General features: G+C 43.0%; 3 protein-coding genes across 5 annotated transcripts in view; 2 read left to right on the top strand and 1 right to left on the bottom strand.

The window, feature by feature from the left end:
- The window catches only part of LOC134749468 (ran-binding protein 10), a 76744-nt gene extending 55398 nt beyond the window's left edge, over positions 1-21346 (top strand). For 2 of the 3 annotated variants that reach the window (XM_063684401.1, XM_063684402.1), the window contains 12 exons: positions 1157-1321; positions 1666-1856; positions 2088-2272; positions 2801-2913; positions 3549-3706; positions 4011-4098; positions 5534-5653; positions 10694-10765; positions 14259-14374; positions 14493-14604; positions 14757-14933; positions 17304-21346. In XM_063684401.1, coding sequence (XP_063540471.1) covers positions 1157-1321; positions 1666-1856; positions 2088-2272; positions 2801-2913; positions 3549-3706; positions 4011-4098; positions 5534-5653; positions 10694-10765; positions 14259-14374; positions 14493-14604; positions 14757-14890 — 1454 coding nt within the window. In that variant the 3' untranslated portion in view covers positions 14891-14933; positions 17304-21346. The remainder of the gene's footprint in view (positions 1-1156; positions 1322-1665; positions 1857-2087; positions 2273-2800; positions 2914-3548; positions 3707-4010; positions 4099-5533; positions 5654-10693; positions 10766-14258; positions 14375-14492; positions 14605-14756; positions 14934-17303) is intronic. The other variant, XM_063684403.1, reaches the window with a different exon arrangement.
- LOC134749465 (protein VAC14 homolog) overlaps positions 1-26459 on the bottom strand; it is a 429047-nt gene that overhangs the window by 200509 nt on the left and 202079 nt on the right. The window lies entirely within an intron of this gene.
- On the top strand, positions 14936-17405 carry LOC134749644 (mucin-1-like). The gene is made up of 3 exons (XM_063684661.1): positions 14936-14971; positions 15033-17210; positions 17304-17405. Exons 1-3 carry the CDS (start codon positions 14936-14938, stop codon positions 17403-17405), a joined length of 2316 nt encoding a protein of 771 aa, XP_063540731.1.

The raw sequence follows: 26459 nt of genomic DNA on the forward strand, positions 1-26459 counted from the left end.
AAGCGAAGCGACGCGGCACGGCGCGGCCGGCCCAATTCATTCGCGTTCGCAACGAGATCGCCCACGTAGGACACTTCTATATAGGTATCAAAGGATTAATTAAGGCGCCGTGCCGCGCCGCTTCGCATTCGCGTGTTGTTCGCCTACGTAGTACGCTGCATTAGGTAATCCAACGTACATACTTATATAGCCGCATCTTTATCGAATTGCACCAAAATCCCTATGAATATATGGTTTAAAATTTGGCTTGGCACCGACTTCAAACATATCAGTTGGTAACGCATATACTTAAACGCGGAACCCTAAAAAGGATAATATTTTATTTCATCCTTTTTGAAGTCGGTTTATCTTTTTTTTATAAAAGTTTTTATTATAATTTACATTTTAGTGCAACGCCTGTAAGCCTAATCAGTTGCAGCAAACTTGCATGCTGACCGTGTATTACATCACGCATGACAATGGCCATTGTTACCTAAGAGCTAAAAGACCTTCTGTCCTAAGTAGTCCTAATATTAGTCCTTTCTTAGTCTTCAGCCGTACTAAATAATGTTTCTAAACTTCTAAACTTCATTCGTACTCAATCTTAAGTACATTTTGTAAACTGCTTACTTATGTATACAATAAATACAACATTTTCCTCTTACATATTTTATCAGATTACGGCGTCTTACTTACCTAACCAATCTTCTGAGATAATTATCGATATTTCATTTCTGAGACATATATTATGTCGTTTACAATTTACTCAAGCTTATATTCCTGACGCGTGACGTTACCAGCATGCCTCTGCGGCATAATCTAAATACTAACTTGTCGCTACAGCCAAATTGTAAACTCTTATTGCTCATGGCGCGACTCCTGTACGGATATATATGATGGTCGTTCTTGTCTACGTGACAGCGCGATATGGCGGTGTCCGTCACTTTCTCTCCCGCGGTGTTATTTTATCACGTGGATATAGCTGTCCATAATACGCCTGCTGACAGTAATTTTAATGCTGCTTAAAAATCGCCTAGAGTGCAACGTTGAGCGGCATCATGATTAGCGATAGGAGCAAGAGGAAAGCGTTTACACGATGTCTCACTTCCCTGCCCTGCTTATTGCACTAGTGTCTATATCACATATCAGTATCTTATTTTGCGATGTGTTGCTGCAGGCCATGGCAAAACACACAAGGACGCGGCGAGTGTCCGCGCCACACACCCCATACCTGCAGCCTGCGGGCTGTACTACTTCGAGGTGCGGATCGTGTCCAAGGGTCGCGACGGGTACATGGGCATCGGCCTGTCGGCGCACGGAGTCAACATGAACAGACTGCCAGGTGAGACACACACACTTACACACACACCCCATACCAGCAGCCTATACTTTTAGGTGCGGATCGTGTCAGGCTGCCAGGTGAGACACACAAACATACACGTAAGGACATGCCCCACACACTTGCAGTACAGCATTGTCACAGTACTAAGGGAAGCACTTGAACTGAATTTGAAATCGAGTAAAGGTCTTCTAAGACCGTTTTCGCATAGCGCACGGGATCTGGTAGCTGCCCTCAAGACCCAAAAACTTAACTACAGAAAACTAAAGATGTTCATTCCATATCAAATTTCAAAGTTTACGCCATGCAGCAAAATAAACCTCTAACTAGAAGAAATTATGTTCCAGGTTGGGACAAGCACTCATACGGCTACCATGGCGACGACGGGCACTCGTTCTGCTCGTCCGGCACCGGCCAGCCGTACGGGCCCACGTTCACCACCGGCGACGTCATCGGCTGCGGCGTCAACCTCGTCGACAACACCTGCTTCTACACCAAGAACGGCCACCATCTGGGCATCGCCTTCCGGGGCCTGCCGGTGAGTGCATACCTTTATGAAGGACACGGCTTTGGTCTGCGGTTGACGTCATATCATACGTCACGCTATGTCCCTAACTTCCCATACAATGTAAACCTCAAAATGACTTAGACAAATGCTTGGTGCATCATGATTGTCGGTTGATATTTTAAGCCCCCTAGTAAGTTGAGGTCTTAGCGATTGTCAGGTTCTTTGATGCTCTTTTCTTCAAAGTAGTATATCTGTTTCCAGCCCAACCTGTACCCGACGGTGGGCCTGCAGACGCCGGGCGAGGTGGTGGACGCGAACTTCGGGCAGCAGCCGTTCGTGTTCGACATCGAGGACATGCTGCGCGAGCTGCGCGCGCGCACCCGCCTCACTATAGACGAGTTCCCGCTGCCCGACGCGCAGGGTCAGTGGCAGCAGGTGTTGCACAGGCGAGTCTTTACTACTTTATAATCTTAACATTGCCATCTGTCGTTTCTGAGGAGAAACTAGACATTCTTAGGAATAGTCTGCAAAGTTTTAATTAGTCAAATCACGTCAACTTTTGTACATAAAGCTCCACGGGGATCGAACGATAAAAATATATGTTCTTTGCCTCCTATCCCATGTTTTCCCGCAAACTTAAACCACGGTATTCCTTTTGAAAGTTTTCCCTTTGAAGAAAAGAAAGTTGAAAAACATTTGATTCTTTTGAAGGACTTCCCGCCCTGCGTGTTCGTTAACTGATCGGAATTTCAGAAGTTTTGGGCCCTGATGGGCATCCCTTTTAGAAACAATACGCCCTACCCACCATCAACGTTGTCACTTCTTCAACTCACCTTGGTAGAAGCGGTCAAAAATTCAACATATTTGCTAAAGGCTCTTATGCCTAAAACCAGTCTTTTAAATTTTTGTGTATATAGATAGTTCGGTATCGTCACGAATACGTCTATATTCCTTAGCTTATTTGAACATTGCAGGATGGTATCCACATACCTGGTGCACCACGGGTACTGCAGCACAGCCACCGCCTTCTCCCGCGCCACCGGACAGCCCATACAAGAAGACATACAGTCCATTAGGAACAGACAGAGTGAGTAACGCACTTGTCATATCGCCTCGGTATGTCAGTGAGACCGAGTTACGCATCTGGATAGCGATGTCCCAATATATAGAGATGCATAGCGCATCCTGTCATCCAATGTCATACAAACATGAAAGTGTGGAACAGTTTGCCCGAATCCGTAATCAGTGCGCCTTTAGTGAACTCCTTAAAAAACAGACTCGACAAACATTTTACGAATGGACAAAACACAAGTGCAGGACATTGATATGCACGTATTAGCTATTTTAAGCTGCCTGTGCATTCGTATATAATAATAAACATATAGACCAACATCCCTTCTTTACCTCTATATATATTTTATCTTGACTGATGTTTAAAGCAGCGTTTTTACGCAAGGGACAACGTCTTTCATGAGCTGGAGGGACTGCAGTTAGAAGGCAATCTGATAATTAATTGACAGAAAGCTGTAACTCCAACAATTCTTAAATTATGTATGCCATCTGAAGGGCCACGAAAGCCAGTGTGAACTTGTAGGGATGTGTCTACTGTGTCAAGACTAAATTTCCGTTCTCAACGCGGGCCAGGTGCTGGACCTCCCATATTCCTTAGTGATGTAAATTTTGGATAATATAAAGATTTAAGTGACAATTGTTGTATTACAGAAGTATCGAAGTTAGTGTTATCGGGTCGCATCGGCGAAGCGGTGGAACTCACTCGGAAACTGTACCCGGGACTCCTGGAGCGGGAGAAGGAGCTTCTGTTTCTTCTGCAGTGCAGGCAGTTCGTGGAGATGGTTAACGGCACGGAGCAGGGGGAGGCCGTGAGTCAAATTTTACGAAAATGCGAGCCAAGTCCGACCACGCAAAGTTTTCATGACAAGGTTTACGTCAAGTATGACGTTTCTCTGGGAATCGTATGTGCAAACTTGGTGTGGTCAGAGTTTATATCATCAATAAAAGAATAGACATCTAAACGCATGTTAAGTTTTGTAGATAACCGGGAGGGTGTGACATTTTATTTCTTAAAAGTTGCATAACAAGTATGTACTTAACGTATGATTTGTATTAAAAAAGAATATGTTTTAGAACAGCGTAATGGAGAAAATATCGTGTTTCGTGTTTCAGGGTGCGGCGCTGGCGGAGAACGGCGCCAGCAACGGCGTGGCCACCTCCGTCATCTCGCACACCAGCCGCGCGCCCAGGCACACCAACGGTTACTACCACATATTCTCTTATTCCTTGAGAGCTTTATACAGGAGAACGGCGCCAGCAACGGCGTGGCCACCTCCGTCATCTCGCACACCAGCCGCGCGCCCAGGCACACCAACGGTTACTACCACATATTCTCTTATTCCTTGAGAGCTTTATACAGGAGAACGGCGCCAGCAACGGCGTGGCCACCTCCGTCATCTCGCACACCAGCCGCGCGCCCAGGCACACCAACGGTTACTACCACATATTCTCTTATTCCTTGAGAGCTTTATACAGGAGAACGGCGCCAGCAACGGCGTGGCCACCTCCGTCATCTCGCACACCAGCCGCGCGCCCAGGCACACCAACGGTTACTACCACATATTCTCTTATTCCTTGAGAGCTTTATACAGGAGAACGGCGCCAGCAACGGCGTGGCCACCTCCGTCATCTCGCACGCCAGCCGCGCGCCCAGGCACACCAACGGTTACTACCACATATTCTCTTCTTCCTTGAGAGCTTTATACAGGAGAACGGCGCCAGCAACGGCGTGGCCACCTCCGTCATTTCGCACACCAGCCGCGCGCCCAGGCACACCAACGGTTACTACCACATATTCTCTTCTTCCTTGAGAGCTTTATACAGGAGAACGGCGCCAGCAACGGCGTGGCCACCTCCGTCATTTCGCACACCATACGCGCGCCCAGGCACACCAACGGTTACTATCACATATTCTCTTCTTCCTTGAGAGCTTTATACAGGAGAACGGCGCCAGCAACGGCGTGGCCACCTCCGTCATCTCGCACACCAGCCTCGCGCCCAGGCACATCAACGGTTACTATCACATATTCTCTTCTTCCTTGAGAGCTTTATACAGGAGAACGGCGCCAGCAACGGCGTGGCCACCTCCGTCATCTCGCACACCAGCCTCGCGCCCAGGCACACCAACGGTTACTATCACATATTCTCTTCTTCCTTGAGAGCTTTATACAGGAGAACGGCGCCAGCAACGGCGTGGCCACCTCCGTCATCTCGCACACCAGCCGCGCGCCCAGGCACACCAACGGTTACTACCACATATTCTCTTCTTCCTTGAGAGCTTTATACAGGAGAACGGCGCCAGCAACGGCGTGGCCACCTCCGTCATCTCGCACACCAGCCGCGCGCCCAGGCACACCAACGGTTACTATCACATATTCTCTTCTTCCTTGAGAGCTTTATACAGGAGAACGGCGCCAGCAACGGCGTGGCCACCTCCGTCATTTCGCACACCTTACGCGCGCCCAGGCACACCAACGGTTACTACCACATATTCTCTTCTTCCTTAAGAGCTTTATATAAATTTCTGAATTTAGGAACAGACGACAGGGACGCAGCAATATGCGGAAATGAGACTACTAGTCCAGAGCTAAATATGTTAACGAAATGACTTGTAAATAATATATGTTCTTTCGCAGGAGTGTCCTCGGGCGGGTCTCGGGCGGGGAAGGACTCGGACGTGGAGATGTCGCCGGAGCCCGACCCGCACGACCCCGCCGCGCACGCGCACGCGCACGCGCACGCGCACGACCCCAACGGTGCGTATACTGGGCCGCTAGTGCGGACCATCCACCCTACTGATACTGTTAGCATAGCGAATTTCCTGCCCCATGAATATTTACTTATATTTTATTACATAAAAAACCGACAAAAACATACAATTCAATAATAAAGTTAATGCTCTGGGGGCCCACCGTCTACAAACTGAAATACGATATCGTAACACTAAAAAAACGTGACCGAGTCCCCCGGCGGGATGGCGGGGTGGCGGGGGTGGCGGGGGAGGCCGGGGCGGGGGAGGCCGGGGCGGCGGGGGAGGCCGGGGCGGGGGCGGCGGGGGAGGCCGGGGTGGCGGGGGAGGCCGGGGCGGGGGCGGCGGGGGAGGCCGGGGTGGCGGGGGAGGCCGGGGCGGGGGCGGCGGGGGAGGCCGGGGCGGGTATCCAAACTCGCGCGTCGCGGCCCGTCTCCGAGTCTCTTTCGTCGCCTCTGACTCTTTCGCACATAATTTTTTCGTACACGTACTCGAAGGAGCGAAACTCTTTCTTGCTCCCTGTGTCTACCCAAAGTCCGTGTACAAATACTATTTCCTATTTTACATTAATCTTGATTTTGCACATTCGTTGTTTGAATAAAAACTAGTAAACATTACACAAGGTTTTGGAATTTTAAAACTACAAAAAACATAAAATATCATTAATGTTTACGTCGAATTCGTGGCCTCCTAGCGCCATCTAGTAATCTCGATGAAAACTAAACATAACTTATTGATATATTTGAGAAAAATCACGTTACAATAGTAAATTGAATTGCATGTAATTGAATTTTCATGTAATTCTATTACAAACAATTTAATTATATGCGATTCAATTAGTAATTAAATTACACAAGTAATTAATTTCGCCCGACACTGCTACATAAAAGGAACGCGAAATTCAACGAAGTTACGTATATACCAATTTTAGTTCATAAATATTCATGGGACAGATAATATTATTGAAGGTGTATTTGGTGTAATTCCAATAATGGATATGATGTTTATCGGTGATTTTCGAAACAAACCTACATTTTAAAATAGTTGGAATTACCCAAATATAGGTACATCTTATACGTTGTTACTTTCTCTTAAATAGGATATTTAACATCAAAACACATCTTTTATTCCATTAAATATTAGCTACCACTTTGACCTAAAAAACGAAGCAAAAAAGGTGTGTTTTGAAATTAGATTTATTTACCTTACAAAACAAGGTAAAATGTACATACGTCATTGAAGGATTACGTAACCTGTACGTGCACAAATGTGACGTTTTCAACCAAAAGGTACCACATTGTCGCATGTCGATAAGGTTGATTTCTAATTGAAGCTATATAGAAATAGCGCCTTACTGACAAGCGACAATAAGTACCCTTTTGGTTGAAAATAGCACAAATATGTTTGACACAACAATGACAAACAGGCCCTTTTTGTGCAAAAGAAAATTGACTACAATTAGCCTCATGCATGAAGTTTATATTTGAACGAAATATGTTTTATTCGGATGTTTGTTACCGTTATATCATGTTACAAATGCATTTCCGTTTTTAAATTACCATTTAATCACTTAAAATTATAAATAAAAAGTACAAAAATTTGCCCGCGAAAAGCTAGTGAGCGAAACGCTCGAAACGCCACGTGACGTCACGCGTTCGACAGATTAGTGTCATTAGTAGCAAACGTCAGTTGGGCCGCCCAACGTGTGACGTCATCACGCTCTGTCGAATTCGCGCCAAAAATTATGAGCGTTTCAACCGCTCAAAAATTTTCAACATTTTAAATATTTTTTTAATAAAATAATGTTAAGGTTTACAAAAGTATTTTTATCATTTCCGGTGTTCCAACGATATAAATTATGAATCCAAAAATAAAAATAAATTCATGCATGGAGCTAATTATAACCATGTATTCCTTATACGGAAAAGGAACGGATACAGTCAACAGTTGAATAAATCATACCTAAAATAAAGTATGTGTATGTTGGGATCGAACTGGTCTAATCGACTCAAAAATACCCAAAAATGGGGGTGATATAGAGGGTTTCAAAATTTATTATATCTATGAATTACACTTTACAATATAAAAAATGATATTATTTTATACTAGTAATATTAATTACAATGTTTTTATTATAAACAATGTATTACTAATGTGTACATTATTATTTGTATGTAATTCCGCATTTGATTTCCTATTATGAATTATTTGCACTACACGCCATTCATACATACAATTTGGTTAGATTCATATAATAACATTCGACATTATTTATTTTATTATTTGCTAGTTGCTTTGTGTTTTGCCTGACCGTTATAATAAAGTGAATATCAAATAGTTAAATAATAATTAACCACATTTTTATATGGTGAGGGCCAACATATTAATATGTATGCCACATTATGGTTTTATATGTTTTATCATCTTTATTTATTTTATTTTAAACAGAAATATTTAACTTGAAATGCAGTTCGCTGCTTAAATTGATTGGAAACAAATATCCAAAAAACCGTGACTTTGGAACAAAAGTCCGTAAAAATTGTAAAAAAAATTGATGGTAGAGGAGATGTAGAGTCTAAGAAAAAGTATTGTTTTAGAGTTTGATTGCTGAAGTAAATACCGCTCTACGGCGCCATATGTCTTGTGGTAACTGAATTGTCCAACTTTTGACAGTCAGAGATCACAAAATGAACAGGCAAGGAATATTATTTTTGTTCCACTTCATATCTTGCCACAGTAAAGGTGCCCACTGACTATCAGTCCACCGGACGATATCGGCCTGTCAGTTAGAACAAAAAAATTGACAGTTCCGAACAACTGACAGGCCGATATCGTCCGGCGGATTGATAGTCAGTGGGCCCCTTACAATCAGGCCAATTTGAACGTACACTGATATCAGAATGACATTTAACTGATCTCATTTTATCGTGAATTTCGCTCGTACTTGTTCGTACATGTATTGAGATGAACTATAACTAAATGAAATGTGCCATTCTCAATCAAAAGGGTACTTATTGTCGGTTGTCGATAAGGCGCTATTTTCCATATAGCTTCAATTTGAAATCAACCTTATCGACAACCGACAATGTGGTACCTTTTGTTTGAAAACGTCACAAATTATTCAAATATCATTCTGATGCCAGTGTACGTGCGAATCAGCATGAATAATGTGAGATTCCTAGTGGCTTTCATATTGATTGCCACTGTGGTAAGGTGCGAAGTGGCATTGAAATTACCTAATTTGACCTACGTCAATTTCGATTCAAGAATTTTCGTTATACTCTACCTCTTCTACTATTAATATCTCGTGTGATAGTATCGAGTTAGCATGGTTTAGTTAAAGTCCTGGCTTCTTGGCACCGCATTATAGCATCTCATCGCACCTAGTCGCATGCTATTTATTTACGCTACTGGATCATCGCTCGCTTGCTAATCTGCGTCTATGGTTCCGGTACAAGATGTTGGTTTCCTAAAATATTATAACTCCTAGGTATCAGTTAGTCTGATAATTTTATTTTTCAACTACCCTTGTCCAATAATATTTAAATCTTAGAAGACGGATTCCTGTTTTATCCATCCCAAAGAATTCTTCACTAATAAATCTGTTTATTACCTTTTGATTCCGAGTCTCGTTATGCGCCCTATCTAGAGTTGTGCCGTTCCCGGCAACATTCCCCATTTTGTATGGGAAAATTTCTCGTTCGGTAAAATTCCCCATACAAAATGGGCAATGTTACCGGGAATGGCACATACTCTAGTCCTATCCAAATACATTATCCACAATAATATTTTAAGAAACGAATGTTTCGTATCGAAAACCTTTGCGCAGAGCTTACCTCCTACTCCTACTGCACGATGATTTGACTCACTAATGTGACAACTTGACATTAAACCTTTTTTGATGTTGTATAAATGTCAATATGTGACAATACGTGGGGTCTAAGGAAAATGTACGTCAGCCGTCGCACGAGAAGACAACCCGTTCATGGGTTATTAGTATAGTTCTCTCTCTGTGGTCGCTCCCTCATGACTGAGGATCGTGGTCATCAGTGGATGTGGATGCTCCACACCTGGTTCTTGGAATCTGCCTCCATCGGTGCCTGTCCATCGCGTCTCTCACGACCGAGCAAAAGCTGGTTGAGGATGGGGCCCCTTTTACTTGATCGCTCCATCTAGTTGGAGACCGTCCCCGGCCTCGTTTGCCCTCCGTGTTTCCAAATAATATATATATATATATATATAGTATTATAGTAGTTAGTCCATATTTAATTAATAGCAACTGGAGATCGCGTTGTAAAAGTAATTAAAATCATTCTCAGAAATTATTTGGAAATTGGTACAGTCGCCATCAGATATATCGGAGCGACCGAGGCGCTCACAAATGTCTAAACACGCCTCTATTGTCAAGGCGATAGAGTGCGTGTTCAGAAATTGTGAACACCACGGCCGCTCCGATATATCCGAGTGAACAAAAGCGGGATGATTGCACCTTACCAAGCTATTAAGGTTGGGCGACCAAACTGATTTTAGTAGTATCTTAGATAACATACAAAACAAGATACAAGGTCATTGGTTTTGGTAATGTTAAGTCCCAAAATGGTGTCTAAATACTAAAATATAACTAATCTCCGCTGGATTTTTAGAATTGTCAGAAAAAACTTTAAACTCATTTTTACCTCCTTTGGGCTTAAATAAAAAAAAACCCTTTATAGTCGAGCTTTCAAGGTCTCCACCTTCAACGGTTTAAACACTTTGTTGTGTTAAAAAAAAGGATCGCACGTGAACTGTAGGGGGCAGCATCTGTATATTGGCGAAAAGTCAAGTTAAAGCTTTCAATGGTGGCAGACTCTCCAACGAGCACGGTCTCATAGTGCAACCTCCAGTGCCATTGGCCACTTTATACTATTTGACTAGGTTACTTTAGAGTACAGTGAAGGGTTGTGTTCTTTATGCGCCGGCTGGACGGAGTGGAGTGGGGGACCGGTTCGGTGTGGGCCTGTGGTCCTGTGGGGTGACGGTGACGGTGACGGGGCTATGTGGGTTGTAGGTGCGGAGCCGGTCAAGGGCATGCCCGGCGTCACGGCCAGCGTGCACCAGCTCATGCCAGACTTCCACAAGGGTTGGTATCGACGACGAGGGACGGGCGCTGTCACGTGGTCTGGCCTTCAATGTTGGGACCGATCCTAGAATAGTGCGACTGATCGTCGAATAATTGTGACTGAATGTCGAATATTGTGAGATATCGGAAAATATTTGTGACTAGTTTTCGAATTAGAGTTTTGAATTATTCACGGTTAGTTTCACTAGACTTATATTGACCGCGATATAGACCGTGATGCGTGCAAGAATGAGGGTAGATAGAGCGCTGTCTACACAACTTTGACACCCACCCGCTATCTTCAGTCACCCGTGAACATGATGCATGTAACTGCGTCGAAATATCGGGAGCTCACAAATAATACAAAAGGTAATCACGGTCTATATCCCGGTCAATATAAGTCTAGTTTTCGAATATTTGAGACTGATTGTCAAATATAGGGAGATTTTGTTGAATATTTGTGACTAAATATCGAATATTTTGAGTAATCAAATATTTGTGACTAAACGTTGAATATTTACGAGATATCTTTGAATATTTGTGACTAATCTTTGAATACTTGGAATCTACAATGACACATTTTTGTTGGTTTGGAATTTAACCACTAAAATTTGACGAACGGTCGCATAAATACTGACGAATTTAACGTGTACATTTATGAAGATTAACATGATCACGTGACTGCGCTCGTCACGTAAAAGCGGTTCGGTGTGGTGGGCTCGCTTCAACCTCACGATTCTCATGGACGTCAGTCATTCCTTGAACTATATGCCATCAATATTTGACTTGATATACCATCACTATTAACTGACCCTTCGTCAATCTTAATGTATTGAGATTAGGTCTGCTATTGATCAATTAATATGATGATGTTAGAACAAGTGAATATATTACTGTACGACGGTACGGTAATTAGAAGGGATCGTCCCAACCTACCCTTTTCCTTTCTGAATGATGACATTTAATGTATATCATCTCTCTTTAATCTAATTATTCTAAAATATATATTCTCTTTTATTGTATTTTTACTGCTTTACTTATTAATTGAACTAACTTTTTCTTTGAGCTATATGTTTAAATTTCTACTTAATCTTGACTACAAATTGCTTGTAGAAGGGTTAATTTTTTGTACATCATTAATTCCTTGTTGAATCTTTAATAACTCCTTTTTCTCTCTCAATCTTTATCTGTAATTCTCCTTTTCTGTCCATCCAAGTATCCATATTTCAAATATTATATCATTCTTTTACGTCAATCGTAAACCGTAAGTATTCTAAGCTTGGAAAGAGAAAGTAAGTATTTTACTTATGAAATCAGTTTTAACTTATTTGCTTGGATTTGGTTTTTGTAGTGTGGCTATGTGTAAATTGAAACTTGTTTTTGCATGGTTTTTACTTCCTATTGGGAAAAACAAATCTAAAGAATATAAGAAATCTTCCTTGTATCCGTGTAACATGAAGTTGGTACCAATACCGTAATAATTCTTTCGTCTGACTATACTCCTAGACTGACCTAGGTATTTCTTATACATAACGTACCTATTCGTTCTTATTTACTGTGTAAACAACGAAGAATGTTTGATGTATTCACAGTAAAAACGCTGAACTGTGCTGATTCAAATGAAAAAAATTAAGTTTGGCGATTCGCAAATGTTTAACAGCGCTATTGACACTGGCTTAGCTAGAGTTGTGCCGTCCCCGGCAACATTCCCCATTTTGTATGGGAAAATTTCTCGTTCGGTAAAATTCCCCATACAAAATGGGCAATGTTACCGGGAACGGCACAACTCTAGGTTTAGCAAAACTTGTCCTTTTTCGTAAATTCTTGATACATACATGAAATACTAACTTTAGTTACACTTATATAAAAGTTGAATGCATGAATTATTATCGGTAGGTACCTACTCAAAAAGTTAATTGTTGACAACTAACAGCGATATGAATATGACGAGCATGCTAGAAGGTACGTCTGCATGTGACGCTTCATATATATCTACGTATCGTTACTTATATACGACTCCTACTGTATCATATTATTGGTCTCGGGGCTCAAGCATGGGTGTGACGGCCGACCCTCCGATCCACTGATCGACTGATTTTCTTGCACAGTTTCTACAAATGTCTATTAGAACTAATGTCATATCTTCGCTATACTTACTCAACCTCATATCTGCAACAATCATTTGATGGAAATGTCGCTTTTCTTTCATTCGGAATACGGGTGTTTTTGTCATCAAATGAGTGTTGCAGATACGAGGCTGAGTAAGTATAGCGGCGATATAGACTCGTATAAGAGTTGCTCTTACTTTATTATAGACAAGTGACAGTGTGAAAGCGACATCTGATTTTTGTGGCACTGCTAATCAAAGATTCGTTAAGTGTATAAGGGCCACTTGCACCATTCACTAACCTGGGGTTAACCGGTTAAATCTGGAGTTACCGGTACAATTTGACACTGGGTTAACTGTTTTGTGAATTGTCAAACTTCAACTTTTGACAGCGCCATCTACATTCGCTGTCAAATTCGAAGCGCAAATTTTACATAAACTACACAACTTGAATCAATGAATCTTTGATTCTGACTAATGTAATATGAAGGATAAATGTTACTTAAAGTGACATTAAGATTTTTTAACATATGATATAATGGACGTTTGTAACACTAGCCTGCGTTTTGTAAGATTAGTAAAAATGTCAAATCAGTATGAATTATTGACATGACTAATGACTATAACACTTGCTAACCAGTGACAGTTGAACCCAGGAAGTCCAGGAACACGGTTTTATCAGTGTTCTTAATAAACTCCAATCTTGCACCGTTTGTAATTAATGTTAAAAATGGAATTCATCTCAAGACTATGTGTGTCTTGTCTTGTGAAGTGAAGTCAGAGCAATGTGACCATATGATACATACATAATATTTATGGACATTGTGGCAAAAAGGCCCTTAGGTCCAAGAAGATCCGAAGCTTAAATGCATTCAGATCAGAATTGAATTTTGAAATCAACAGTAGTGATCTTTAGACGCTCAAGTATTTATTTAGGCTCACAATAAAGCTTATACGTTAACACACTTTCGAAACGATTGACCTTCTAAAGACAATTTTTTCTCGTCATTAATTCACGAACTCATTTCAATTTCGTCTCAAGTTAATATTTTGAGGCCATAATTTTCTATAAAAAAACGGAGAAGGACGCAGTCTTCAACCATTAACTTGTAGGAGCATTGTCTTAATTGTAAATATTCATGCATTAAGTGTCAATCAGTAAAACTTGAATAGGTCAATCACCAAACTAAACTTGACCTTGGACCTATAACCTACACTAAATAATTCTGATTTTATTACCCTTGCCAACTTCACTAATCCATTGACATGTAATAGTGCTCGTGAGGCCTACTTGCAGAATAAATTTTTGAATATATAATCTTTGGAGTTTGGTATATAAACTGCGTCGTTCTCCGGCATCATTGCCCATAACTGTTAGACATTGTTGTAACATGATGGCGTGTGTAGACGCAGAGGGTTGCGGCAACCGCGCCTCCGTGGAGAGGATGCTCGCTTTCGGACGCGAACTGTACGCGGCCAGCCAGAAGCTGAGCCAGGACAACTACCACAAAGCCATGCTGGAAGTATGTATATTAAATTTATTTTTGATTGAATATTGTGACTATTTCAATGTGGTGACGATGAAGGTCTTCGATGATGTGTATGAAATTTAATTAAATGCTTTTTCGTTTGTAATTTCAGGACGCGTTTAGTTTATTGGCGTATAGTAATCCATGGGACAGCCCCGTGGGTTGGCAGCTTCAGCCCGTGAGGCGCGAGGCGGTGTGCGAGGCGCTCAACTCTGCCATATTAGGTACAGTATACGTAAAGTGTTAAAAATCACTTTTGAAAAATAAGTCACAGTACTTCAACTTCACAAGTCACCCATATTTTTACATTGGACCGTACCTCGCAGAACTTTTAAAATTTAGCATAGTCATAAAAAACGTATGTTTGGTGTTCCAGAATCAATGGGCATGCAGTGGACGTCGCCGGTGGAGGCGTGCGTGGCGCACTCGCGCGCGCTGCTGCGCCGCATGTCGCGCGCCGGCCTCGGCGCATGCGCCTTCGCCGACCTGCCCGCCCTCCTGCGCCGCTGACTGTACCCGCCCGGGGCCACACCTACACACCGCGGCCGGACAGGTATGTCCCGTGTGTACTGCGCCCTCGCCGACCTGCCCGCCCTCCTGCGCCGCTGACTGTACCCGCCCGGGGCCACACCTACACACCGCGGCCGGACAGGTATGTCCCGTGTGTACTGCGCCCTCGCCGACCTGCCCGCCCTCCTGCGCCGCTGACTGTACCCGCCCGGGGCCACACCTACACACCGCGGCCGGACAGGTATGTCCCGTGTGTACTGCGCCCTCGCCGACCTGCCCGCCCTCCTGCGCCGCTGACTGTACCCGCCCGGGGCCACACCTACACACCGCGGCCGGACAGGTATGTCCCGTGTGTACTGCGCCCTCGCCGACCTGCCCGCCCTCCTGCGCCGCTGACTGTACCCGCCCGGGGCCACACCTACACACCGCGGCCGAACAGGTATGTCCCGTGTGTACTGCTCCCTCGCCGACCTGCCCGCCCTCCTGCGCCGCTGACTGTACCCGCCCGGGGCCACACCTACACACCGCGGCCGAACAGGTATGTCCCGTGTGTACTGCTCCCTCGCCGACCTGCCCGCCCTCCTGCGCCGCTGACTGTACCCGCCCGGGGCCACACCTACACACCGCGGCCGGACAGGTATGTCCCGTGTGTACTGCTCCCTCGCCGACCTGCCCGCCCTCCTGCGCCGCTGACTGTACCCGCCCGGGGCCACACCTACACACCGCGGCCGAACAGGTATGTCCCGTGTGTACTGCTCCCTCGCCGACCTGCCCGCCCTCCTGCGCCGCTGACTGTACCCGCCCGGGGCCACACCTACACACCGCGGCCGGACAGGTATGTCCCGTGTGTACTGCGCCCTCGCCGACCTGCCCGCCCTCCTGCGCCGCTGACTGTACCCGCCCGGGGCCACACCTACACACCGCGGCCGGACAGGTATGTCCCGTGTGTACTGCGCCCTCGCCGACCTGCCCGCCCTCCTGCGCCGCTGACTGTACCCGCCCGGGGCCACACCTGCACGCCGCGGCCGGACAGGTATGTCCCGTGTGTACTGCGCCCTCGCCGACCTGCCCGCCCTCCTGCGCCGCTGACTGTACCCGCCCGGGGCCACACCTACACACCGCGGCCGGACAGGTATGTCCCGTGTGTACTGCGCCCTCGCCGACCTGCCCGCCCTCCTGCGCCGCTGACTGTACCCGCCCGGGGCCACACCTACACACCGCGGCCGGACAGGTATGTCCCGTGTGTACTGCGCCCTCGCCGACCTGCCCGCCCTCCTGCGCCGCTGACTGTACCCGCCCGGGGCCACACCTGCACGCCGCGGCCGGACAGGTATGTCCCGTGTGTACTGCGCCCTCGCCGACCTGCCCGCCCTCCTGCGCCGCTGACTGTACCCGCCCGGGGCCACACCTGCACGCCGCGGCCGGACAGGTATGTCCCGTGTGTACTGCGCCCTCGCCGACCTGCCCGCCCTCCTGCGCCGCTGACTGTACCCGCCCGGGGCCACACCTACACACCGCGGCCGGACAGGTATGTCCCGTGTGTACTGCGCCCTCGCCGACCTGCCCGCCCTCCTGCGCCGCTGACTGTACCCGCCCGGGGCCACACCTACACACCGCGGCCGGACAGGTATGTCCCGTGTGTACTGCGCCCTCGCCGACCTGCCCGCCCTCCTGCGCCGCTGACTGTACCCGCCCGGGGCCACACCTACACACCGCGGCCGGACAGGTATGTCCCGTGTGTACTGCGCCCTCGCCGACCTGCCCGCCCTCCTGCGCCGCTGACTGTACCCGCCCGGGGCCACACCTACACACCGCGGCCGGACAGGTATGTCCCGTGTGTACTGCGCCCTCGCCGACCTGCCCGCCCTCCTGCGCCGCTGACTGTACCCGCCCGGGGCCACACCTACACACCGCGGCCGGACAGGTATGTCCCGTGTGTACTGCGCCCTCGCCGACCTGCCCGCCCTCCTGCGCCGCTGACTGTACCCGCCCGGGGCCACACCTACACACCGCGGCCGGACAGGTATGTCCCGTGTGTACTGCGCCCTCGCCGACCTGCCCGCCCTCCTGCGCCGCTGACTGTACCCGCCCGGGGCCACACCTACACACCGCGGCCGGACAGGTATGTCCCGTGTGTACTGCGCCCTCGCTGACCTGCCCGCCCTCCTGCGCCGCTGACTGTACCCGCCCGGGGCCACACCTACACACCGCGGCCGGACAGGTATGTCCCGTGTGTACTGCGCCCTCGCCGACCTGCCCGCCCTCCTGCGCCGCTGACTGTACCCGCCCGGGGCCACACCTGCACGCCGCGGCCGGACAGGTATGTCCCGTGTGTACTGACTGTACTCCCCAGGTACCTACAGCCGCATGTGGTCGAGCTGTCCGCTAATTTGAAATGTATTTTCGTTTCCAGGAGCCGGGCGCCGCCCCCGCGCCCCCCGCGCCCCTCGCGCCCCCCGCGCCCCCCCTCCCCGGTAGCGGCCATCAGGGCCGTGAGGAACGATCCAGTGTTTAATAACACCTATTATTCTATTAATGTCACACTTTTCACATGTACCTAGCTGTTGACTTGGCTGTTAGTACGATTTTCTCGGAGGATGCAAAATGCTCAATAACACTTCTTGTGTTCAAGTTATTACACACTGGATCGTTCCGATATAATGCCGACTTTACTTTCGATTGCATAATGTAGTAAAAGCGACACAATTTTTTAAACCTCTTCCCGTTTGCCCCTGCCGCATGTGTTAATTGTTCCCATTAGACGCTAAAGAGTGGGAATAAATAGAAATAGGCCTTCCGGAGTCATACAATTGATCAAAAACGTAGCCAAAATAAGTTTTTTAAGAAAATTCATTAAAAAATGTTAATTGGAAATTCCTGTAGTTTGGTAAAAGAAAGAAGGTTTTGAACTGACAATAAAATTATTATAGCCCAAGGAAACATTACATAACTCTTTAGCTATCTCATTCCTCATAATTACAATATACTTTCATCAGAGAAAATTAACAAAGAAAGAAGCGCAAGTCAGATTTATGAAAGTGAAAGCTATATGTATATGACGGTATCTTTGGAAAATTGATTTATTAATTTAAATCTTTGTCAGAAAAACAGTTTTTTTTGTCATAAAAAAATAACTACATACTTTCAACCCGTTCAGTCGCCATCACATATATCGGAGCGGCCCAGGTTCTCAAAAATATCTAAACGCACTTTAACGTCTTTTTAATAGTCTCTCAGTTCAGATATTTGTGAACACCTCGGCCGCTCCGATATAACCGATAAAGGCCTATAAAAAACAGTAAATTATGGATAGAACTATTTGTTCTGCAAATTTAAACAAAAACTTTTACTTCAATATGCAATCTCAGGCGTGGACAATGTGACGTGCGGGGGAGAAGAAGCCGAGTGACTTTGTAAATAAAGATCAATTTACCTTAACGAATTAACGCACACTCAATGCCTTAAGTGACGTGTGAAGTGAACAAGTGAGTGAAGGACTTTACGAGTACGAGTGATCGATGTGGTTTATTTTTAAATAATGACTGCGCTGGTTACGGTGAATCTAGAATTGGTGATACGTGAGATATTTTAACATATTTTATATTAATAGTTGGTACAAATATCAATACACTGCACATTTTATTTCATGTATCGGGAAGAGGTAACTTTTTGCTGTCAAAATTATTGACAGAAAAATTAGATATCGATATCCGAGAAAGTGGTACCATTTGCCTGAGAACACATGTGGATGTAAAAAAGCTGTATTATTTTTCATTATAGTGTTGATTTTGAGATAAAATGAGATTTCTTTGAATTTACCCTAACAGCAGCTCTTATATAGGCTACAAATTCTACAAGTCCAGATTACTTATTCTAGATTCACCAGCAGCCTCCTTGTAATAATAAATAATAGCGTTGGTCCATATTGTTGGTTCGTCAATCAATTTTTGTATAAGTTTTATGCGTAGGTATAGACTGGCGAGCGCCAGTCGCAACTCCCAGTCGCACAACGCTGCAGTCGCGTTTACAACTTAAACATCATTTCTATAAAAGCTAAAGACGAATAAATAAGTTTTTTGACAAAAATTTAATTTTTGATACAAGCTTATTGCTGACTGCACTTCTCTTTCAACAGGCACTCATCGAGACAATTCTATCAAACCCAAACACAATTAGGTTGCGTTGTTTTACCACAGAGTTCCTATGGCCACCTTCTGTCTCCATCAAACCACTTCGATGGTACCATAATATCGCATTGTCACACAACTTACATATGTGTGTGAAGTTTTATTTCGTCGTCATATCGTCCATTTGACTTATGGCTCAGTTTCATTGGTCGATAGGGCCCCGCATGCGGGGTGCGGGTGATTTCCAAAATGTATGCCATAGGGCCCGCATTCGGGGAACTGTTTTAATTGGTCGATAGGGCCCGCATGCGGGGTGCGGGAGATTTCTAAAACGCTTGCTATTATGAGTTTCACTAGTCGTTACACCGCCTTACCGCCCGCGGGGAGTCGGAACTATCGACTTGTGAGTTTCACTAGTCGTTATACCGCCTTCGGGAAATCCTCCAATGAAACTGAGTCATTAAGGGGTTAAAATAAAGTTGAATGAGAATACAATAGTATAACTTAGTTTGCCATAATCAGTTTTTGTTTGTAATATTAGCACCAATGTGACTGCATGCGTTGTGCGTCCGGCTGTACGTGCATAGTGTAAAGATATATTTAACAAGAGAAGGACAGAGCGTAGAATAAAGCAGCGATAGAGCGGGCGGGGCCTAACGTCGGTGAAATAGTGAGGCGTTTTCTTCATTTATATATCATATGGTTATGTAAATTAACACCGAAATATAAGACTAAAACATAAAATGGGTCAATATCACTGGCGCTTCTAACGATTAATTTCAATTTGTATCAATTGATGTATGTAAAAATATGTTTTTTATGTCTAAATAAATGCGAACGGTATGACAATGGCTTATTTCATACATATTTTGAGATATGCGTGATTATAAATTAACGGTCTCATATCTGTCTACGAATACCTATGAAATGTGTTCATAACGATAGTTAATAATTAAAACAAATGTGTAATCAATAATCGTACTTTGGCTGGGTCTGTTTGTTTGTATAAATTTTTATAAAACCCAGAATAGCTAAGTATATTAACATACGTACATACGTTATCCTTTTGAACGTCAATAACATCTAAAGTGGTAGTAAGCTATCGTATAGTTTCTATATTTGTCAAACTAAGCTTACACTAATTTGTATCTTCTCAATTTGCAATAATAGATATGAATTAACTAATTAAGCGACGTTCAATTGTTTATATAAGAAAATATTATTCAACCTTAAAGAAATCGCTTTATTACCTTAAGTCAGACGCGAGCCCCGCCAAGATTAACATAGTTATATGGTACGCCAGAATCCCGCGTGTATATGCTTAGTATAGTGCTGCCCTCGCTCCGCGTCATATATCGCAGGCGCATGGTTTCCCGATGTACCGCGGGGGCTATTCCGCTCTGCGTCGATGTCGATGTCGCGGCTGCTCCGGGGGCGGGGGCGGGGGCGGGGGCGGGGGCGGGGGCGGCGGCGGCGGCGGCGACGCGCTGCAGAGATCGAAACCAGCAATAAATTGGGGCGTTTTTAGAAAGTTTCTTATTAGACCTTTGGAAATGTTATTTATACTTCAAAATACTCGTATATTTTATTTGTTATCTTAATTTACGTTCTTTAAAAGCTATTACATTATATTTACCTATTTTACTGACCTGTAAAACATTAACTTTTACCAATAAATGTCTTGTATCTTGTATTTGGAAGAATAGAAAAACGACAGCAATCAATGTCATTGTCGGTCGGACTAGCATCTCGAAATTATAACTACAACAATTTGCTAATAAATCATAGTTGCCAACAAACAAAGTAATATAGTTCTTACTGTTCTAATCTTGGCAGTTAGAGATACGGGTGCAATGCTGATACCTACATATAAACCTTCCTCTTGAATCACTATCTATTTTTAAAAAAAACCGCATCAAAATCCGTTGCGTAGTTTTAAAGATCTAAGCATACACAGGGACAGACATCCATCCAGACAGCAAGAATAGTATACATAGTGACTAGTATGATATTAAAGGATCATGATCTCTCCTACTGGTTAAATTCGATTTATTTTCTCCAATTATAAATAAATAACCATAACATTTACAAAACATAAAATAATAATAAAACCTATCTCTAAAAACGCCCTCTAGCTTTGTGTGTAAACTTGTAACTATGTATAACGAAGCTTCATGTATATATCAGCGTGTTGTATGTACTGTACGCTTGTCGTGTCGTGTCCGTGTCGTGCCGTGCGACGCGCCGCCGCCGGGACTGTAAATGATCCACAATATTGTTCTTATATTGTATTGTTTTCTTTTTTAATAATATATTGTGTTTAAACGGCGTTGCAGCATTTTATTAACCCCTGAATCCTTAACACATTCACTGCCAGGAACTCGCCTTAGTGGGCGCAAGTAACTTTTACTTTTACTCAGGTACTCTGGTCTGGTAACTAGGCTAGGCGGGTTACTATATAGGTATTACCCATAAATATGCCATTCTCAATCAAAAGGGTACTTTTGTCGGTTGTCAATAAGGCGCTATTTCCATAAAGCTTTAATTTGAAATCAACCTTATCGACTAGCGACAACGTGGTACCCAAAAAGTAAGTATGTGGTACCTTTTGGTTTAAAACGTCACAAATGACAAAAAGCTACGCCAAAGAGCCCGTCTAGCGGGCACACTGCTCCTAGCAGGGCTGACTCCAGCAAAAAGTTTGAATTTCTATATTATTTAGACAATGCACCAGTATGTGTAATACCAAAGACAATATAACTCCGTAACGGAGTTATATTGTCTGTGGTAATACTCTGTGCTCATCACATAGACCTAGCATTACATAGACCAGCTATACGCGTGCGCCCGTAAGGGATAGACATAGATGACGTCATAAACGTGGGGATACCATATTGGTAAAAATTACCCCAATTTATTTGATATCACGTTGGGGCGATTACCCTGGAGGCAAAGTTAGCTTGTTTGACGGTATTAAAAAATTGTTAAATAAAATGTCAATGGGCCGTTCTTTTTAGGCGTATAAACAATGATATACCTCCTATAATTCGCGCAGGTGGTACAAAACTAAACATGTTTAGTAAATAAAACGTAAAATAAAATGTATTATGGGTTTTAATTTAAAGAAATCACAAATCGCAATCACACCAATTAATGTACACCACATTTAATCTTCACAACATTTGTTTATTTATTTTTTGGAATTAGAAGTACAAAAAAACTTCGAGGTCAAAATTACCCATAAAATTATGATATTTTCATCTGGTATCCCTAACATGATTGTTATGCAGCTAAATTAAGAAGAAGTTTAAAAATGGCTGACCTCAGACTCCTACCTACCTACGTAATTTGGGCGGATAATTTTACAAATAATGTTTTGTTAATTTACGTAAATAATTGTGATATTTTTATTGAAATCGTTTGATTCTACATTGCTTTGAGTGTAACGTAATTTTACGATGTTATTCTCACATATTGCGTTAGAGCAAGGTGTAAAATACCGTACTTACGTGTGAAAGGTTATGATCTCATATTTTTGCTCAGAGCGGCTATTACAGCCGATTACAGAACAATTCACCAGTATTTTATCAAAGTTCAACCATTCAAAACGCTAACCATCACTATATTTCATAAGAGAAAGCACAATTTCATACAAAACAACGATAATTAAACAAGCAACGAACAAACATGACATGTCACGTACTTATTTGTTTGCCACAACCTCGGTTGTGGCAGCGGTGGAAAAGTGAAACTATGACAAGGACAAACAATAACAGCGCTTTCTCTGCTACTCCTACTGAAAGATACATAAGACTATCCCGTTCGGTCATTTACCCCCACCCCTCATGACCGATCCAGTTATACTAGATTCATGGCTCATCATCATAACTCTTAAGAGCCTGGCTCTTGTCGGTGGAGTAGCCGCCACTCCGTTCTTCTTTCTGCCACTGTTTTGAGCTCCTGATACGTCACTACGTTGATTTTCTCCTTGGCTTGGTCCAAAAACGCACGTCTCGGTCTTCCTCTGCCTCTCCTTTTTTCTATTCTTCCTTCTATTATAGACTTTATGTAAGTATCGTGCCGTATCAGGTGCCCCAACATGTTTCCCCTTCTGTTTTCAATCATTCTCAGCAGAGACTGTGCTAGTACTATTATTTTATCTGTGGTCAGGTTTCGATTCGAACATTAGTTTGGAAGCCTTAACGATATGGCTGAATGAATAATATAATTCATAACTTTCATAAGTATAATTGATTACCAATTTTATCCCTTTCAATAGTCAGAATTCACGCTATGACTAATAAAACCATTAGAATTAGAATAACGGCTCCCCAATATGGTGATTACAATAATTTTATGACAAGCCTTATCGCTTAAATTACTCCCCCTTTGAAAATATGCCATGATTGCCATGAACCATGATTTTAGGGCTATTCCTACCTGTTACCGCCAAATTGTTACCACTGATAAAGCGGGAAAAAAAATTCGTTGTGTTCCTATTTGTCCGCGCCGGGAATACCTGTGTTTTCATATAAATTATTCTCAGTTGTCCCCGTCTAATCTATGGCGGTAAATCATGTAACTCAAGCGACTCAAGTAACTACTGGGATTATTATCTCAGTTGTTTTCAGTGGTAACAGATGAAAAAGGCCCCCGTTGTTACTAATGATCACTGCCCTGCTGTACACGTGAAATAATATCGTATAAAGTATAAAGACAGCGACTCATTGAATAATTATGTTAATTGGTGCAGTAATAGTTATGGATAAAGTCGATAAAGAAAGGGAAATGATTGGCGCACGCACGGGGAGCTATCGATAATTTATATGGAGGGCGATAAAATTAAATCGAGCTGGATTGCGATCTCATTGTAATTTTGTCAGTTTAATGACACATAATATTTCGGTAGCTCAATGTTTGAATTCTGCCCTAGATAAGGTGCATTATGGTAATTCCATCACCTAGGTAATTTTGAAAACACTTTTTCATTGTTTTTATTATTTATCTTATTGACATACTTTGAATTTATCAATTTATATATAATTGTTATCAAACATTTAATACAGAATAAGAAACATACAGAAAAAATAGGCACAGAGCAAAATACTAGTCTAGATTTAGGAAATATTGACATACGGAACTTCGATATTATGGATGGTATAGAAAGGATGCCAATCTCTTAAGGCAGAATTGTTGCAAAAGTGATCGCTTTTAGCTTTAAATAATAGTTCCTAATCTCTCTGATGGCGCTAGTTAGGCTCTGGGACATAAGGCAATAAGGACATAAGGCAATAAATAACCCGACCAAATTACGTAGGTTGTTTTTGGTAATATTTCGGTGTATGGTGGCGCCGCCTAATTACTGTTTTTTGATGGACACTTTTCATACATAGAGATTTGGCTCCTTTATATAGTCTCCATGTTCGATATGCAGAATGTTGAAATGTCTTGTGAATTGGAAAATAAGTGAGGTAAATATTTTGCTTATTAGCCAGATTGTGATAATTTATTTAATTTTGAAACTTAAATTTTAATTTTATAATTAAATAATATAAATAATAAGCAATTTTTGAATTTTGAATTTCTATGTTAAGAATTATCCGCCTTTAAAGTTATGTGGTTCGTTTTGCGTAATCGCCGCTTGCAGCCCCGGGCCAGGGCCCCCTTTGGCCATAGGGCAAAATACGCCTCAGCTAATATCGTAATATCATACCCCAGCAGTAACGATTTTAAAATATACCTAGATTTTCACACGTAGTTCGTAGTGACATTAGTAACCACTGTAGGGTGCATTTATTTAACCATATTTAACATAATTAATGAAAGTCATAATGTAATGATTGTCAGATTATCATTAGTCATTATACTCATAATTCAGCAACCGTTAACTTTTCAGGATTTTAGGTTATCCTATAGATAGGTTAGATTAGGTTTGTTTTATGGCAATCCTGAAAAGTTACGCGTTTCTGAGTCAATAAATTATGACTAATTAACGAAAATGCGGACAAACAATACATTGTGACTTAAAACTTTATGGGAAACAGTAGAGACCTGACCACTGTACCTCATACATGAATTGAATTGAATTGAAATAGCCTTTATTCCTGACTCAGTTTTTACAATACAATTATATTAGTATATGTACCTCATACATACTTATATTTTATTATTGTATGTGATGATGATGATCCTTCCAGCCGAGTTCGGCCATGGCGACCATTTTTTTTTTTTTTTTAATAGTTGTACAGCATAACTGACTCATAATAATTGACTCCTAGTTTGCTCGGCGCTCGTGCGCCCGAAGATGGCTATTGTATGTAAGGATATAAAGGCAGATATAGGTCTATTAGGTAGATAAAAAGAAAACATGTTAGGTACAAAAAATATGTTAAAATATAATTCGTTTATTTCAGACCAGATGATCCATATTATTGTTAATAACAAGAAAACTTAACCCTATGTTAGGAGGTAGGTACATAAAAACACTTAAAACTACTAGAGTTAGACCAAGATAAGTACGATTCTGATAGCACACGCAATGCGTTATTTTAAACGTTAAACTTCTATGAAATTATGACGTATAAATAACACTTGCACTGCGTATGCTATCAAAATCGTTGCAGTTACCCCATTTGACGGTACTAATAAACTGATCTATTATATTTAATCCAATACCGACCGTAACATGGGTTCCAGATCAAGGAGGCTATACTGTAGAATCATAATCATATAATTTATCATTTAAACACTTGCTTCAAACTGCCGATAAACGGTATCATGCTTCGCTTCGCCAGCCTTAATAAAATCTCATTCCACTCATGCATCATACGAAACCATCCGGAAACGCAGTCAAAACTGCACGTATTGGCAAAGTTGGGTATTGAGCAAAGTTCCTTGTCCGTATATCAGGAGCGGGGAATAAAACGCGCACGTGGTATCTTGTTGCGATAGCGGTCCGGCAGAAATTGAATGAAAACATTGAATATTTATTCTGAGACGATGCCGCGCTGCAGCGCTCGGGGCGGCCAAAGAGGGTCGACGCCAGAGCGGCTGTTTTAAATAATAAAAATAAATCCATTTTATTAATTACAAATGTACCATTTTTTTAATTTACAAATGTTCGACTGTTTTGGTTTATTACATACCTACAATAGGTATATAAATGTAAGTATATTAAGTTAAAAAAATAAGTAGGTAGAGTCAGACCAAGATAACTCTGCAGCAATTTTTATAGTACAGACGTGCACGGTGCAAGTGTTATTTTCAACGTCAAACTTCTATGAAATTATAGTAAAAATGTAGTAACCTGTGTCGATCAGCTAACGCGAATGGTTCCTGAATCGTTTAAAATCACTATGATGTGATATTTTTGACGACCGGTGTGGCCTAGTGGGTAGTGACCCTGCCTGTGATGCCGATGGTCCTGGGTTCGAATCCCGGTA

The sequence above is a fragment of the Cydia strobilella genome, chromosome 18 (assembly GCF_947568885.1).
Source record: "Cydia strobilella chromosome 18, ilCydStro3.1, whole genome shotgun sequence".
NCBI lineage: Eukaryota > Metazoa > Arthropoda > Insecta > Lepidoptera > Tortricidae > Cydia > Cydia strobilella.

Excerpts from the sequence above, each read along its gene's own strand:
- LOC134749644 (XM_063684661.1), top strand. The coding sequence starts at position 14,936 with ATGTCCCGTGTGTACTGCGCCCTCGCCGACCTGCCC. Across the intron at positions 14,972-15,032 it reads GCGCCCTCGCCGACCTGCCC|GTATGTCCCGTGTGTACTGC; the intron begins GCCCTCCTGCGC and ends GCGGCCGGACAG. Across the intron at positions 17,211-17,303 it reads TGCACGCCGCGGCCGGACAG|GAGCCGGGCGCCGCCCCCGC; the intron begins GTATGTCCCGTG and ends TTTCGTTTCCAG.